The 18,953-nt window shown below is 37.2% G+C and overlaps 1 protein-coding gene across 4 annotated transcripts in view; it reads right to left on the bottom strand.

Moving 5' to 3' along the window:
* C2H8orf34 (chromosome 2 C8orf34 homolog) overlaps positions 1 to 18,953 on the bottom strand; it is a 201,167-nt gene that overhangs the window by 23,152 nt on the left and 159,062 nt on the right. For 2 of the 4 annotated variants that reach the window (XM_086742392.1, XM_086742396.1), the window contains one exon: positions 16,271 to 16,364. In XM_086742392.1, the coding sequence (XP_086598518.1) occupies positions 16,271 to 16,364 (94 nt within the window). Of the gene's footprint in view, positions 1 to 3,699; positions 4,001 to 16,253; positions 16,365 to 18,953 lie in introns of those variants that run through there. The other 2 variants (XM_086742394.1, XM_086742393.1) reach the window with 2 other exon arrangements.

Here is an 18,953-nt window from a genome sequence, read left to right as displayed (position 1 = left end):
AAAGTAGAAGCCAGGGCCAAAAGCAAAGGGGCACCAAACTTCTATAAGCACAGGAAGAGCTGCTTGCCTCCAAAACCAGATTTTTGCACATCTTTTTTTTTTTTTTTTTTTTTTTAATTGGGAAGCTGCCTGGAGCTAGCCATAGAAAGCTGCTAAAAGTGTGGTAACTTCATGGGTAGCATACTTGATGCAGAGAAGTCCAGGGTGCTGTAATCTACTGCAGGGGAGCTTTTCTGCATTTTACATTAACAGTTCATTGAATGAAATATAAAGTATGTCCACATACATCCAGAGCAATGGAACAATAGTGTCACATACTTGTGTGTGAATTGGCTGCCATTTAGTTCATATATCTCCATGAGTTTAGTGGTTGCAACACAGGCTTTCCCCTGCACTTAGCTAGTTACCTCTGTAAGAAGTCAAATGTAGACATACCGGAAGCACTACTCCAGGGAGCAGGAAACAAGCCTCCCTTCCCCTTTTGTAATTCCTGACTCAGGTGAAAGAGACCTGAACCACGAATAAAGACATATTTTTAGGAACCATATTCCCACTGGACTAGAAGTTTTTGATAATACTAGATGAGAACAGTACAGCTTGTTGTTATGTAAGTGGTCTTAAATTATTGCATAATTTTTCAAGATAAGGATTTGCTCAGTCTTCCACTGGATAGTATTCCAAAAGAAATTGTTTAATTTCAATAACTTCTGCAAATAAAATTTCTTCCCCATTTCTCCCTCAGCCACACCTACGAATCCTAGAGCTAGGCACCGGAGTAGCAAGAAGTGACTCTTCCAAATCTGCCAAATTATGAAGTTACTTGATATGAGCAGTACGGATGAGAATCTATTAATAACATTGTGTTATTGACATTAATAGAGACACACTAAGGTTGCTTTTAAGATTATTCAGATAAAGTATCAAGAGTGTGAAGATCTTAAAAGGAAATTGTAGAAACTCATATGACAATAAAAACAATTTTATTAAAAATTGGCCTTTGAAAGAAAGACAGCTGCCTATTAGACAAGCTACATGCATTTTTATATACTGAGATATGTTTGTATTTTTTCATTAACAAATACTGTTGAGAATACCATGTCCCTACATCATTGCATTTGTAAATGCTTCTAAAAACTAAGATGTAAACACACGGCTAGGAAAACTTATCTGTTTATCATAGCTATTTTTCTATCAAAAAGTAGTAATTTAATAGCATCAGCAATGACCCATGAAGTATCTTTCTGAAAAGGACTAAATCTACTCTGTTCCATGCAACTAGAGAGAAGTACATTTCTACATAGCTTACACTGAACTTTTTGTGATGACTTTGAAGTGCTTGATGAAGTGCTTTGTCAAAAACAAAACAAGAAAATCCCGCCTTGATACTCTGGCCAAAATAACTCAAGCCACATCAACAAGAAGAATTTGCACAGCTGACTCTTGATTCAATTACACACCATGGCGACAGAGTTTATTCGATAAGCAACTGACAAATGGAAACTGCTTCCTAAAGCCAAAAAGGTCAAACAGAAAATGAGTAAGGCTTACCACAGCTCAAAGGTGAAAACAAGTTTATCACACATGCCTTCTGCATGGCCTTCCCAGCTGCTGTTTACACTCCTCAGCCCCCTAAGCCCAGCTGGTGTTCGCCTACTAAGCACATCTCAGCTCCTCCTTGGAGTTCTCCTGACTCATTATGCTTCACTGCCAGTGTGTTTGTGGTCAGGGTTAGGACGAGGCTGCTTCTCCTCTATAATGCCAGCAGTGGTCACTGGGCTCAGTGACAGCATCAGCCAAGACTGCTTGCCATACGCTTTAGAGGGAGTAGTGCCAAACACAAGTGTTAAAAAATGATGAGATCATGTCAAAGTCATGAGAACTAAAGCAAAACAATGACATGGGATTTTCTGTGTGTTTTAGCGTGAAAATAAAGGAATATTTTTCCATGGTTTTATCCTCTATCCTTCAGCTTTGAAAGTGTCCTAGAGAAATATTGTTCTGGCCAGTCCTAAGAACAGCTAGATCTCAGGAGCCCAAGACTTCACAGCTTTTACAACTGGGACCACTCATGAGTCAAGCTCTCCTACCACACTTCAAGACACTTGCATACAATGCACACTTGCTAAATTAGTAATCATTCTAATGAGTGTTGATGGTACCCACTTTATCTGTAACTGAAAAGTTTTTTTGCCCTCTGAAGACCAGAAGCAGGATTCATATTCTGCTTTCATGAATAAAGGTTGTGATGCTGCACATGTAATGAAAAAATAGAACTAGACATGTCCCTGACCAAATCTTTCTGCACTACCCAGCCAAAACTGTCTTCAAGTTAGACATGCAAGAACTTCTAGAACTAAGATGCTGTCAAATTCTAATTTCTTTCTCAACTTGTGGGCAATCCTAGTCCCACTGAAGTTAATGAGATTTTTCCCAGGGATTAAATATGGCCATAATTTCACCCAGCAATGACATGACACAGAAAGAATGGAGCTTAACAGATGTTCAGTGATGCAACTGGAAGCAGGAAAACAGTAAAACCTACTTTACAATTTTCAAGGTAAAGTTGTGAAGAATGGCCACTAAGGAAGAATAAAACACATGAAAAGGAGATATTAGTTTCACAAGAATGCTTTACTGAGAACAACTGACTAAACAGAGCATATCTGTAATAAGATGCTCTCCTGTATGCAAATGAGTGTTCAAGTACATCGCAAATGCACACAGCATCACAGATTTTCTTTACTGATGACAAATTAATGAAGCCCCTTCCTGAAATGAACCTCAACGGACTGGTCCCATGAGGTTCCAGTATGTTAAACATTTTACCTGTAGGACATCTACACTGTGATGATACCAAGTACTTGTTCATCACAATGTCACCTTCCATTTTACCTGCTCGTGACTACGACAGACCATACACTTTCTGTGTATTTAGCACAGTATGTTTGTGACACAGCAAAAAAAAAGTTCACACTATGAAACATTCACGACAGACAATTCGTTTTTATTTCTTAAACAAATAGATGGTTTGTTATACTGTATTTTTAATAGTTGCAAGCAATTTCATTATATCATTATGTCTAAGATACAGGAACCAAGCGTACATAACTGAAGACAAAGGAAATTGAAAACACCCCTGACAGAGTTAACAGGTAAATGAAATCAGTAAATGCAACTGCCACATCCCTTCATTTGATGTCTGTGCAAAAGCATCTTCTAAAGTTCCAAGCACACAGCACACACCAGTTAGCTTATTTTAAACAGTAAATTTGTTTCAGTAATCCATATGGGTAACTACTGCTTTATCATATATATGCAGTCCTTTAGGTGCTTTATTTTTGCATGCATGCTCCATCCCTTATTGATACGCTCCCTTGTTAACAGAGCCTTTATTTGTTTTAAAGATCAAAGTAGATAAACTCAAGACAAAGCTACGCCGCACAGGCTACCCACACACACGCCCTCTCACTCGCTCCCCCGTCTGACTTCTCTCTGCGGGTGACTATGAGTGAACAGCCAGTTCTCTGTGAGACCTGACTGGGACATACACATTGGCACACGTGGGCGAGGGCTTTAATGTTTGTTAATCTAAAAAAGAGTAAAGATTACAAAAATATAAGGAGTAGAAAACCTTAGGTGAGTTAAAATACATAAAATCTCTAGGTAAAGTTTATTTTGGTCAGGCAGAGTTTAGTTTATCAAATGTCAATCCAAAATAACAGGGGTATAAACTAAACAGAAACATTACAATAACTTTACACTAAAAGGCGACCGTTACCCTTCTTTCCTAAGGCCACTGTACCACAGCAAATACTCTGATTCAGTGCATTACAGCATCCACATATCAGAGCGGTTCCACTTCTGTACTGTTGATACTAGAAAAATAACTTTATTTAAAATTATTATGTATAAACTAAAGCAAATTGTCAGGTGTAGTTTTGATCACTGTCACTTTGTTTTAACTAATTTGTTCTTCAACAATCCCACTGATTTCACAAACCTGTGAAATCAAACAGAAAAACACAGAAATTAGGGCTAAAATTGATGTACACAAAAATAAGATAAAAAGGAAAATTAATCCTTCATTGTGCTGGCATTTTGTAAAAGTTTTCCATAATGCTGAACTCACAGTCAAATAAGTAACACTGGTCAGTATTTTGATAAATCCTGATTTGTTTTTGTCTCTAAAATATTCAGAAGCAAATCACAGCTTCTTTAGCTATATTACTTGATCCAATTATTCAGTGTTTTGGAGGGTTTTTTCTGCTGCTTCTTTTTCAATAGTAGTAATAGATTGCAAAAAAATGACCACTGTTGCAAAAATATTATCAAACATAATAGGCAATTGTGATGAATCAGATAAGCTGAGATAGCAATGTTTTCATTTCTGATTGTGTTCAGGTTGAAAATTTCCCCCAAAGAAAACCAGAAATTTAGCTTTTACAAACATTTACGTACACATATTTAAATAGATTGTTTTGCAAATGTTGCTAGCTGTTAAACAACCTGCCCCCCCCTATAAATTGGTAAAAGATGTGACGCTGCAACTGGACCTATTATGTGGATCCAGTTAGAGAATCAGGGTTACAAATCAGAAATAACCATCACAACCACATTTAATTACACAGCTGAATGTATAAAGCTCTGAATGTTACCTTAGAAGCCTTCACCTTGCCATTTTTAAACACTGAAGGAAATCAGGCACAGCAATTTCACCTTTATTCACTCCTTTTGAACATATAAATATGTAAGCCCTCTTTGGGAGATTAAAGAAATTTGGCAGGTACAAACTATTCCCATTATCTCCAGCTAGTCAATTAAATACAATTAGAACAAGATCTTTAAGTTTCGCTTTGCCAGGTGACAAGCCTGGACTTTATATCTCATACTCTATCGGTATTCAACAGAGCAAGGTACAGACCATGAAAATCTCTGCATCAAAAAAAAAAAAAAAAGAAATAAAGCCTAGGAAATCTTAGCAACAGTTCTTATCCTTTATTAACCTTATATGGTTTGGGGTTGGTTTTTTTTTTTGTCATTTATATGTAATGTTTAGAACTGTTTTCCTTGAAGGAACTTCACTTAGCAGATACTCAAGCATTGTCATGGTTTGATCTTTAAGTAACAAATTTGTCTTAAGTGGAGGAAAAAGAAAAGCAAATATATGTCAGCCTGTTTCATTTGCAGATTCTTCTCCTGACTGTTACCCAGAAAAACTCCAGGGACTCTGGTCGTCTTAGCTACAGCAGAAAAAGGGATGGCCAGCCAGAAAATACATTTCATGCTACTCCATATCCATTATGGAATTCTTGACTGATAAGAAATGTTATTAGCGAGATCAAATCAACTTTCAGCTGACATGAGACAGAGAAACGTCAAAGTGGAGATGCAAGAGATGAAGGACACCCTGAAAGGGTGATGGGATTTGGTGTACCTGTCTCAGTCCCCCAGTAAGACAGATCTCTAACTGTTCTCTGAAGTCCCTTTGTTCCTCCCCTTACTTCAGAGAACAAACAGCTTGGACTAGACTCTCTCTCTTTTTTTTTATAGCTGAAGGTAGGTGAGACTAGTCATACCCTGACAGGTTGATTTCTCCAACATAAAATGAAATGACAATAATTTAAAAGGAGTTAATACAAGAAGGAAGCCACCACTGACTGACTTGAGGAAAATAACAGAAAAACTAGAGCCATTTTAAATTTAGTGAAATCTCATCAGAAAGAAATACAGATAGATATTTGAATTGGAGCCTAGATTCATGACACATTTTAGAAAACTTAACTGGTGATTTCCTATAGCTTGGCTGTCAGTTATCACATTTTATCATCCCTCTTCACAGATCAGTGAAATCAGACATGGAGAAAATAAGCGCTGCCCAGATCCTGCTGTAACACTCACACTGGCACTACATGTTGCCAAACAAGATTTAACCAAGATGATCAGAAGTCACATATCAAGCATCAACCCTCCTCTCTTCTTCTTCTCCCTCAGTCTCCACATTTATGGATTTTTCTCCCTAACAGGGTCAAGAACAGTCACTGCAATTATGTCACAAAATCTTAACCTTTTCCATTACAGAGCTTTTCCTACTTGAATTTGAAATCCTTCGACTTCATGATAAAAGAGGAATTTCTACAGATTTGGCTTAGAATAAATCTCGGCCTTGTAAAACACATTTACAGCAATAGCATAATAAGGAGTATTAATTTCTTTTTTCTAGAGCTTGGAGAATACTAGGCCAAAGAAAGAAAACAGATTTCTTTCATAGATCCTTCACCTCCTGGTCATTTTTGCACCCTGGGATTACATTCAAGTATTCTACATTTTTTTCTAGTTTCTGCAGCAATCTGGCCCCTCTGCTGAATCAATCAGTCCATTGTGCAGCCAAAAGCCTTCAAAGGCCTTATTTAACGCAAAAGGATGTACTCCCTGTTGCTTCTCCCTGGATCTTGCACTTCATGGGGTCATTTGCATTCAAACGAATTGAGTGAAAAGTAGGTGTAGAACATGACCAGTGTGCTTTTGTAGCACTTCAGGGCTACCTTGTGCTCTTTCTTCACTGCTGTAAATGACTACACAAGGCATTGGTGAAAGATGACTGGGTTTGACAGCTCTTGAAAAAGTCAGGACAACTAAATGGAATAAAAAGCACACATAAGTTTGCAGCAAGATCTTCTCGGCCTGTAGTGAAAGTGCTCAGCCAGTATGGCGAACAAAGGAATAATGAAAGGCATGAAAGAAGGAGCCTAATCTGTTCCCTAGCTCTTTTCAATGCTCTGTACTATGAAGAACACATGAAACGGCCAGTTCCTTCCAACTGGAAAGCCTAGACAGCAGTCCTCCAGTCGAACAGTGCATCGATATGCCCCTTTAAGGTCAGACACAGTGCCATAGAATGACTTTATACCTCACAAGTTTCCCAGGATTATAGTCACTTGCCTTTACTAAGACCCTAGGGGTACTGCTTCATGAGCATTTTTTTTGGTTGAAAGGCCAGCTGAAGCAGTTTCAGCTCCCCACTGTCAGACTCAGATAATCTCCATAGCTCCTCCTGATTCACACAGCACAAATGTTGGCCAGTCACAGAGCTGAGCAACAACATAGGACTGAATTATATGAGTAAAAATATTAATTTTACTCAGAGATTTTTCAATCAGATCAGTTCTGAGTTCACTGCGTGCCTTCACAAAGAGCTACATTTAAGTTACCTTTACTCAACAAGTGTTTTGGAAGAACAAAGTCTTAAAGGGTATGGATCAATCTGATACAATCAAAACCAAACCAAGTCATTTAATTAAAGTTCCTTTATCAACATGCAGCAAACTAGGCTGCATTCCCATTAAATATAGCAAAGTTACATTCCGTTGCTATAATGGCTAGCCTTGTTAACTGGTTGTCAGTGATTAGCCAGGAAAAGCTTTGGTTTATTTTATTCTATGAAATTCTTTAATATTAGAGAAGAGCTTTATTCTCCTAGAAGATAATTATTTTTCTTATGTCCTTTTAAAGTGATCTTTTAACAGCACAATACTAAACAACCTGTGTTTCAACACATACTATACTTTGTGATTTAAATAAAAGATCTTGTATCAATATATATAGCATGCTATATCAATATATAGCTAGTGGAGTATTTTTATTGTGCTGTATGTAAATCAATAGATGTTTATATTTTTATTTTGTAACAGAACTCTAAAAAAACTTAGTACAGCTTTTAGTGATGAGTATAGATGATCATCTGTTGAACTTATCTGTATATCTATCCAAGGCATAGAACTCTGTGGAATTCAAAAATTAAGGGCAGCCAATATTTTTTTTTCCTGAAAGCTTAGAACTCCACATTGCAAATGTTTTTTTAATTTTTTTTTAAAATAAATATTTTAAAAACAATATATTTATATCACTGCTATTATATACATTGTCATTTAATACTAGACATTCACATAGATAAAATTAGCACGAACATATTTTGTGCTTTGAAATCTAAGACTTCTATGACTATCTAAAGCACAGTAAAGTTTAAGAGTATTTTATTAGCATCTTTGTTATGGTCAATATTAATCCAAACTGTCATATCTTATATTTCCCAGGTGTATCTTTTTGGATCACAAAGGACAGTTGCTACTTTGTCCAGAGGCATCCTGCCTTCTCAAGTAAATTATTTTTATATTCCAAGGACTAAATTATGATAATAAAAACAAATGGAAGGAACTTTGTAGTTTAAAATCACTAGAATAAACCTTAGAATAAAAATTACAAAAATGCATTTACATAACATACAGTTATGCAGATTTTCAAGGGTTTGTAAGAAAACATGTAGCATAAACTGATGATCATTGTTTCATGCACACCTTTTTCAATGCCTAACGTGTAGTGTCCAGGAAAGGAACCAAAATTGTACATCCAGACTTCTCTTTATGAGAATAAGTATATTCATAGACACCAAGACAAAAATTACTGCTATGATCATCTAGTTTGACCTCCCATATTCCTGTATAGAGCCCACATTATCTCCCGCTAGATTATCTGTCCTCTGTCATTTAGAAAGCCCTACTGCCTAGTGTTAATGACTCCATTCATTGCCTCCCTTAACTTTTGCTTACGATGCTTAAGGCTCCTTAAGGTTACTAGTATACAGCATTTAATTTCCTTCATCACAGTCTGATGACCTGAATCTTTTTTATTTAAATGTCTACCTACAGATACCAAGTAATCTCCGAGGTTCCTAGTTGAATGCCTTTAGGTGAGGCAAACTCCTAATAGGGTTTCCCAAACTGTGGGTTGTTTTCAATAATCTTCTGAAATCTCTCAAGTAATTCCAATCTTTCTTAATGGCAAGACACGAAAACCACAATTTTTTTTTTACTGATTCAGTGTGGAATCATTACTTTGCTAGGCATTCAAGGAATGGTCTGTCCTTCTTTGTGACATCATTATGCTGAGAGCTCACCGTGAGATGATCTTTTACGATCATCCTAAATCCATCAGGTCACTGCTTTCCAGGACAAAGCCTCATTATTCTGCAGCAGAGACAGATATGTTTCTCTGGTGCCAGATATATTTCATTTGGTTCAAATATATTTCATCTGGTTATAATAAAGTGCATTTTGCTGCAATGTGGCCATTATACCAGGGGATTCATATCATTTAATAACTTCAACTTGTCCTTCCCACCAATTATCCAAACATATCAGACCCTAATGAGCCCCATTCATCTACATCTTCCCATTAGAAACCAGGTTTTGATTCCTCGGTGAGCCAGCTTTTAGTTTACCTAATGTGTGCCCTGATAATTCTCTATACCACTTTTCTAAATTACAGTGTCATTTCTTATTACATTAAATGTCTTTGGGAATCCAAGTTTATCATAATAACACAAGTTGCAGAAAAAGATATCCTTAGGGTTGGAAGCTGTACTGAAACCATCTTTCTGCACTGAAACAAATTTTGAGAAATTTTTTTCCTCACTGCAATGGAAAATTCCCTCCTCCTCCCAAATACTTAGTTCAATGTGACCTTTTCCAAGACGAAACAAAATATTAGCCAGCAGAAGTAAGTAATATGACCTAAGGCCTTAATAGTATAAGGAGACAATGCTAGCTTTGGATTTAAGCACATCCATTCACAAATAGGAATCTTGAGTCTAGTTCCAACTTTTCCTAGCTGTATTTGAACTCTCCCCTCATCTAACTTCTGGTAGAAATAATGTCAATCTCTACTTCTGTTTCACTGTCTATAAATAACTAACGTGAAGCGGGCAAGTTTCCATGCTAGAAAACTGTTTTCTCTCACTTTCAGACTCAAAAAGCAGTTATATGAAATGGTGCAGCTTCAACTATGGGTGTTACAAGACACCCAGGCAAGACCATCCAACAGGCCTGGAGAAATTCTGTTTACAGGAACACAATCCTTACTGGTATCTCATTTCTGAAGTGGACATAGAACTATCTCAAGCTAAATACATACCTAAGCCACTGGCAGGGAGAATAAGAGACAATGTATCTTCTTTAAAATACATAAGTGCACACTGCAGACATTTGGAAAATGACTCATACCCCAAGCAGACAAAAGCTTTACGACACTCCTTAGAAATGTTATGTAGGATGGGAAGAGATAACTTTTTAACTCTAGTTTATATTACCACTCTTAAAATACCAAATGAAAAAAAAAAAAGACACTGGTAAGTTTCTTCAGAAGATTCACGAATCTGGAATTAAAATCTCAGAGAAGTTCAACCCAGAATCACTTCTTGGACAAAACCCCACATATTTATAGTGCATATTTATAGTGAATTTACTATTCACTGGGAAAAATTTCCAACTACAAATATTATGCTATTAACCAGACATATAACTGACTAATACTTTTGAGCAATGCCTCATAACTACCTTACTCCCTAGAGAAACCAAATCTAGCATTGCCTAAACTTATAACCACTTAAAGAGATGTTTCCAGTACTGCTACACTCTATCAGAGCAGAACACAAATATAAATAGCTGAATTTGACTGACAGAAGTGGAATGCGTTTGTGCCAATGTCATCAACGTTGCAATCAATAGTTGCTGCTCTAAGTCTGATTCTGTCATTCTTACTCATATTGAGTAGTGCCTAGCTCCAGCCAAAGGCAATTTTCACAGCAAAAACACATTCCAGCAGTAAACTACCCCTTCATTATCAACCCTGATCAAGCAATTTTCAAGATCTTAGGAACAGTAATTTTCATAATTAAGAAAAAAACTAACTGTTTAGCCATGTGAATTTGCTTAGTGTAAGGAATTTTACCCATGGACAAATATTGTATGGTTTGGAATTTTACTGCAACACAGTCTGAATTTCTTGATTCTACAAAAAACTCTCTTTTATTCTTTGTGTCTTTTTCCTAGGTAGACATTTGTGCAGAATGGAAAAATGAAGGTTTTTCTTAAATACCTGTTGAAGTTATCAGTAGAGTGCCTTCGCAGAGTTTCAAGACCCGTACAAGAATGAATGGAGTGGAAATTCCACTTTTTCACAACAATCAGCTTTGCTTTATCAGCAGCAGACCTTCCACTGCAAACCTTAGAAAAGAGTTTGCAGATGTATAGTGGCAAAACACTTAAGTTTCTTGCCACAGGTCATTAGGTGAGAGTTTAAGCCTTATCCCAGATCAGCTGAGCTAGAAATGAGCATCTAGTGCTCCTGTTGGCAAGTTGGAGTGAAGTGACAGTAGCCACACCACTTAGTGTGCCATTGGACTACAGAAACTGACATGCCTTAAGTGGATTACAGCAAAGGAATGTATATACACACAGATATATATTTAATATGGATTAACGTTGAGTCTATGTTATTCACCTATCATGTACATCTGCCAAATGGACTGACTGCAGATAGGGCTCCTCTATGTCCAAGGCTATGAGACCTGGGGAAATCTGCTATCTGGGTTACTTCTTGAGTTAAGCACCCAAGAAAGCAGACTCAGGCTTTTGGGCAGTAAATCCATGCCAGGACTACAGATAGTAGGACAAATTGCACCAAAAGATTGTCTTTGTCTTTTCAAGGTTCTCTGAAGCTAGTGAAGCATCAGAAATTTCCAGTCAGGAGTCTTTATAGGACCTGTTCTCAGGGAAATTTAAGCTGACTCCTGCCAGTCTCCTGAAAAGCCGAATTTCTGCTCATAAAAGCTGGCTAAGAAATGCTCTGGTGGTTGTAGATGCAGCTCTTCTGTCTCCTTGCATCTGAACCCCATAAAGAAAAATATTATTTTTGCCAGCTCAAAGAAGTCACACCAAACTGAAGTATTGTGGAAGTGTTAAATATTTTCTCTAGATCCCTCCTCTTTCCAAGAATGATCTCTACTCATCCTCTGAAAACTCTTTGCAAAGAATCAGCACACACAAAAAAACCTACTACAGGTAATAATGGGGAACTGTCTTCAGAATGACAGCTGAGAAGAAAGACACAGGAGGCCCTGCCTACAGGCTTTTTAGCGACACTAAAATGAAAAAAAAGAACAACAAACTCTTGATTTTGGTTCATATTGCCTTGGCCATTTTAACTTCTCTTTGCTTAGTGTCTACAGAGTATCAAAGTAGAACATATCTAGCAAGTAGAAGAGATTTAGTTGCTAAATTATTGTAGTTTTTTTTTTTAAAAAAAAAAAAACCAACATGTGTTGGTTCCTATTTTTAATAACAAAATTTACACTATAAGAGCAAATAATTATACACCTGTCGCTCTCTCTGACATATGGCCACAAATTTAACTGAGCACATAGAGAGGAAGAAGGAGAGGGTATGCTAAAAAAATAAACAATGCCTCTTAAAAATGTTTTTCTTTCCTTCTTTAATGTAACAAATCTTTTAAGCTGTAAACACTTATACTTTTTTATATGAGTACCCATTTGATTTAAAATTTTGTCATAATTGGTATGAAACTTTAAAAATGATTGACTTCCAGTTATCTTTGGATCTTGCTGATACAGATAAATTTTTAAAATGCTGTCAGAGAGTCTGAAGGATTTAGAAAGTAAAGTCTATTTACAAGAGCTGAGAACCTAGATCTTATTTCCATAAGACAAGATGTGCACTGTTACATCTGTTTTGCAAATGATGTTTGTGGGAAGATGCTGAGATGCCAAAGTGACGCAATGCTGCTATCATTGGCTTTGAAAACAGCCTCTTTAAACTCTTATATCTGACCACATTTGAAACTGGTACCCCCACATTTTTTCATTCTTTTTCTTGTAGAAGATCAACCAGAAGGTATTAATTTAAAAGAACTCAAGGTGACACACATAGCTTCTCTTTTTGCATTGTCAGTTTTCCCACTACCAAAAACTAGCTTTACACCTGGCTGCTATTATCTCAAAGTAGTCAAAGAATGTGGTAAATATTATCTACATATAATTTATTAAAAGCTGAGTCAAAGAACAGGTGTTGCTATTGTAAAGATTAATTTAGCAGCTCTTCTGCTCAGACTCATAAATTACGAACTCCTAGGCCCTCTCAACACTAAATCAGACACACAACATCCGCACAGATTTATTAACTTTAGAGTGAAAAATGATGTTTAATCTTGCCAGCTGCTCTGCCTACAAGCACTGGCATCAGCAAGTATGCCAAGCCCCTCACTGACTCTCCACTGTACAACTTGGGAACCTGCAGCCCCTCTGTGTCAGCAGTGGCAGTTCTGCACTTTCTGCTTGCCAGTGACACTAGCATATAACCTCAGATGGGCATGAAAAAATTATTATTGTTATTTTTAATAACATCTATCACTATTAGATTTCAGATACAGAAAGTATTGCTTTGATCAAACATTTTTGTTCCACTTCAGTTATATTAGTAGAAACACTGACCTACCATAAAGGGTGCAGCAGTTAACTACCCTGCAGTTAACTACACAGTCAACATGGGTTCACAGAGGGAACGTCCTGTTTAATTCATTTGAAATCCTTTTATGATAAGGTCACCCACGTAACAAGTGAAGGGAATGTAGTGGATGTAGTTTTTCTGCATTCTAAGTAAGACTTTTGATCCTGTCCCTCACAGCATCCTCTGGACAAGTTGTCCAACTATGGGATGAGCAGGTTCACAGTGTGCTGGATGAAGAACTGGCGGAAGGGCAGAGCCCAAAGGGCTGTAGGGAATGGGACTACATCTGGCTGGCAACTGGCCACCAACAGTGTTCTTCAGGGTTCAATCCCAGGGCCAGTTCTGTTCGATATATTTATCAATCAGCTGGATGCAGGAGTTGAACAAACCATTAGCAAGTTTGCTGATGATACCAAACTGGGAGGTGCTGTTGACTCTCTTAGGGGACAAGAGGCCTTGCAGAGGGATTTGGACAGATTGCAGCATTGGACAATGGTTAATGGGATGAAATTTAACAAGTTCGAATGCCAAATCCTGCACTTAGGACAGAGTAACGCCAGGCACAAGTATAAACTGGGAGAGGAGTGGCTGGAGAGCAGCCCTGCAGAAAGGGATCTTAAGCCTGCTGTCAACCAGCACCCCAGTAGGAGCCAGCAGTGTGCCCTGCCAGCCGAGAGGGCAAACTGCATCCTGGGGTGCATCAAATACAGCAGAACCAGCTGGTCAAAGGAGGTGATTATCCTGCTGTATTCAGCCTTGGTGCAGCCTCACTTTGAGTACAGTGCGCAGGTCTGGGCCCCGCAATGTAGGAAGCATGTGAAAATCCTTGAACGCGTTCAGAAGAAGGCAACAAAGTTGGTGGAAGGGCTGGAAGGAATGTACTAGGAGGAGCAGTTGAGGTCTTTGGGGTTGTCTAGTTAGGAGAAAAGGAGGCTGAGGGGCAACCTTCAACCTCATTGTTCTCTTCAGCTTCCTGAGGCGGGGAAGTGCAGAGGGAGGTGCAGATCTGTTTTCCCTGGAATCCAGGGATAGGACGTGTGGGAATAGTCCAAAGCTGCGACAGAGGTGGTTTAGACTGGACATTAGGAAACATTTCTTTACTGAAAGGGTGGTCAAACACTGGAACAGGCTTCCTAGGGAGGTGGTTGATGCCCCAAACCTGTCAGTGTTTAAGAGGCATTAGGACAAGGCCCTTTAACTTCTGGTCATAAGCTATACCTTATAGCTACCTTTTTTCCCTTCTCTGTTCTGAGCGCCATCAGATCCAGGAAAAACAATTGTTATTAGTTAGGCAACCATCCTCTCTACTGATCTGGTGGTAGGACTGAAATGTTTATCTCTAATTTACCATTCTGTCACACTGGGCAGTGATAATGATCTACCAGGATTCTTGGACACTTATAGCACAGGATCTTGGATGCTCAGAAGTCCTCACACTCATGCAATTCTGCTACAGCACCTAAAAAAGAACCATGGTGTGTATCTGATGTGTCCTGAAGCATCAGTCTCTCTGACCATAATTAGCACCAGCCTATGTGTCCACAGACAGTCCTACCAACACTTATGGGATTGTAAGTTCATTACAGAAGATAAAAGGAAAATCCACATGCCCAGAAAAGGCAAGTAGCAGGCTCTCCCTTTGGCTGCCTAAGGTGAGCTGCAGCCCAAAGGTAATTGAAAGGTTCAGATGCGAGTCAAACTGGACTTACTGGGTTTGGGCTAAAATCAGCTGGATACACAGAACCTAATTTTAACACTGTACTAGTTTAAAAAAACTGGCACATGGTCTTCAATAACTCAGTATGTAAACTGGAATTTCATAGTCAAACCCTGGGCCATGTATGGATTTTTGAAACTGGTATATGAATAAAAACCTCTTAATTAAGTGGCATAATATAAAAACATGCTGTTTAGCTGACATGATTATCATTTATCATTAATCCCTTACAAAACTGTTCCATTCTCTGAAGAAAACGGCTTTTTATTATTTTAACTCTGCATGTTTAAAGCAGTTTTAGTAGAATGTATTAAGTTTTCTAAGCATGCTGATTAAATCATCTGTTCTTTTCAAGCATATCACCTAAAATGTTAAGAAATAGTTTGCATATTCGCTCTTGTAGATCACAAAACTAGAGTGAATTGAAAAAGAAAATGCAAAGCATTTAATATTTTCAGCAAGATTATTTGCAGGTACCTGATAGGCAGACAGAACTTGTTACAGTTTGAATGTATTGCAATTTATAGTGGGTTACTTGTTGTTACTTGTTCTGTCATTTAGGTTATGATCCTGCTGACCTTTGCTTTCATGATTAGACAAGTGCTTCAAAGAGTGTAGGATATTAAGGATTACTTGTGTGACTAAACTTTTTTTTTCATACAGAGGAATTCAAGAGAAGGCAGGGAAAACAGAGATAATGGAGTCACAGGCTTGAAGAAGAAGGCACTGCTTTTCAGACCTTCTGTTTTTTTTCTGGTCAATATAGATTTACTAAAGAGAGTATCTATTTCAACTTAATGCTGCTTCTCTGGAACAGCTACTTTAACACATCAGGACAAATTGTTTCACTTACCTAAGTAAACTCTGGTCTGTGATAATTTTGTTATCGTTCAGTGACTGCTGATGTAATCAAGCTTATGTAAAGCAACCTGATCTAGTTGGAGATGTCCCTGCTCTTTGCAGGGAGGTTGGACTAGATGACCTTTGAAGGTCCCTTCCAACCCAAACCATTATATGATTCTATGATTCTAAATCAATCCTATAAAGTTCAGCCCTCAAACAAATGAGTAATTCGTACTTATGAGAAAAGCTCCTGTGAGCAGGTGTGAAATCTTCACAGAATTTGAAGACATGAAAAAGAGAACTTAAAAGCTTGAGCATTTTTGACACATTATCTGGCCCTAGCAAATATACTTACATTTGTCTTGGTCAGCTTCCACTCCTTCACTTTCTGTGTCACTCGGCAATATCCAAGGTTGATGAGCAAGCTGAAGCTGTTGTAAGAATTCATCCTGCCACAAACAGATCTATTTTAGATAAAATAACAGAGAATTGCTCTATATAAATGCAGACTGTAGCAAACACTGTAGCTTCAATTAACTAGAGAGGAGAAAGACTTTAATTAAAAACAAAAAAATTCTTGCTGTGAAATAAAACCAGAATGCAAAAGATATGAAGGCTCCCTGGAATTTTTATTTAATTCTTATTTATCTATCTATTATGAAAAAAAAAAAGTCTCTTTAGCTATCTATCTGCAATAGCCACAGACATATACATACTCATCTTAGAAATGCAGCAACACAGAACAAAACCTTAATGCTGATATTTCATCTGTCCCTGCAGTTTTTGGACTATGCCTAGACATGTCACACATGTTTTGCTTAAGGAAGGATTTGATTTGTCAGAACTTTCACGGTCTCCAATCTAGCACAAACAAGGACCTGAAACTTGATTTAGAACCTATAGTTTAACTGGAGAAGGAGAAAGCCTAGGAAGGAAAAATGCTATGGAAACTTTTGTCTCCAAGATACCATAAAACTCTAAGCATCAAAATATAAATGTTTTACACAGTTAAAAATGCATACACAGCTGAATATAAGCTTTTTAAAATGTTTTACAATTGCTTCCTTTTTTATATAATGTATATGTTTATAAATATATAGATATTTTTCCATATATACATACGTATGTGATCATGTACACACGCAGACATATAAAATACTTTGACAGGTTCCTTTGTAATATTCAAGGTGAGAGATGAGACTGGAATGCATAGTTTCGTTTTCAAAAGCAGTTCAAACGTGCAAGTCTAGTCTCTAAAACACAACTTAAACTTTGGCCAGATATCATAAAACTACTGGCTAGATTTTTATAAGTACCTGAAAAAAAAAAAAGAGGAGTTGGGGGGGAAACAGCCCTGTCTTCTTTTACACCAGCTGAAACCCAGAATCTGCATATTCAAAGTCAAATTGTATTACACAGCACTAGAGCACAAATTTTCATTGTTAGGCTATCTGGTCCAAAACCAGAAACCAGGCTTGTCTACATCAATTCTTGGAGACCAAAGGCTGTTCAATCAAGATATAACTCACTGGGAGTAAATTATTAATTCTGTTAGAAATCTGTTAGAAAAATCCACAAAGACTTCTGCAATAGCCCAGCACTAAGCTCAGGCAGGAGCTCCAGGCCTTACGCATGTATCATCATTTCCAATATGCTCCATGTTCGAGAAGGTTGCTGACAGCCCCACTGAACGGGGCAAAGTGTTTTGGTGCACGAAATAGGATTCTTGCAGTAGGAGTGAGTGGCTCTCACATAGATCAATACACTTTTTAATCTTCCAAAACGACAGAGTGAAGAACTTAAACAGGCAGCACAACAGAATGGAAGTATCTGAGCAAAAATAGAGTCCTCATGACATCAAGTTATGCTCTATAACCCAGTAAGTAGGAGGAAAACTTGTTTTAATCAATGTTATATTCAAATAAGCTGAAATTTCCTGCTGTTAACAATGACAGACCAATAAAGATTAGTGAATGCCACTTTATCTGGATGAAGTGATTTAAAATTCCAAGGGTTCAGAAAATGAAATGGCAAACAAGGGAGTCAGTAGTATTTTAATCTTGATAGTTATTGATAACTATCACAGAATTGTGTCACTTTAATGGAATCCATCCTAAAGAGATAAGCAGGATTCAACATTCCTTTGTCAATTTATACAAAACACCAAAGGATAAGGTAAATGCATAAAAGTATCTCTGCCAAAGGGTTTGGAACCCTGATTTATTACTTTTATAGAGATAATAAAACTATTTCTCTAGGTAGCATTTATTTGCTATAATTCAATTCAGCCTTGAACAGAGCTGATAATAAAACACACCTGTTACAACTTTGTAATATTATGTGTACCAAGAGGCAGAAACTCATCCACAAAATCTCAGATCATTATAAGTCTTGAGCATTAAAAAAAAAAATCCAAAACATTCTTAACAGCTATGTTAAATACTTGCCAAATTATTTAAGATTTGTGCTATAACAAAACTTAACCACCCTCAGCTACAGCACGAACTTTACTAAAACTTAAGGACAACTCTGAATTGTATTTATCAGTAATATTTTTGTATTTTAGACTTATGTTACTCTGAAACATGTTACAAACCAGGAAGCGTACATAAGGCATTGAGAGATGTGTTAAAATTCCTGATACATAAACAAGTAACGGCACAGAGTGAAAACCCATGCAGATTCTGAATTCTTTAATTCAAGCTCCTTATGGTAAAACATGCTCCCGGTAGCCAGCAATCACATTCTTTTCAATTGACTCATTCTCATCAAATACATATCAACTTTGTACTGGTTAATTCCATTAACACCATCTAAGAGTAAGAAAGCAGAATTATTTGCAAAATTTTATCATAGTATCTTCTATAAGATTGGTAATACAACCTCAGTGTATTCACATCTCATGGAAATTCCCAGTTCACATCATAATGCTAGGAAGAATAAAGGCAATTTCCCTTCTTTTATTTTACTGTTTTTATACAGGAAGAGGATACAAAACCTACAACAAAAGTTGCAAAATAATTTACAGTATCAGCCTT

Source organism: Chlamydotis macqueenii, chromosome 2, assembly GCF_036417535.1.
Source record: "Chlamydotis macqueenii isolate bChlMac1 chromosome 2, bChlMac1.mat, whole genome shotgun sequence".
NCBI lineage: Eukaryota > Metazoa > Chordata > Aves > Otidiformes > Otididae > Chlamydotis > Chlamydotis macqueenii.
The sequence above is the reverse complement of the archived record's forward strand: the minus strand, read 5'-3'. Positions and strand labels throughout refer to the sequence as shown.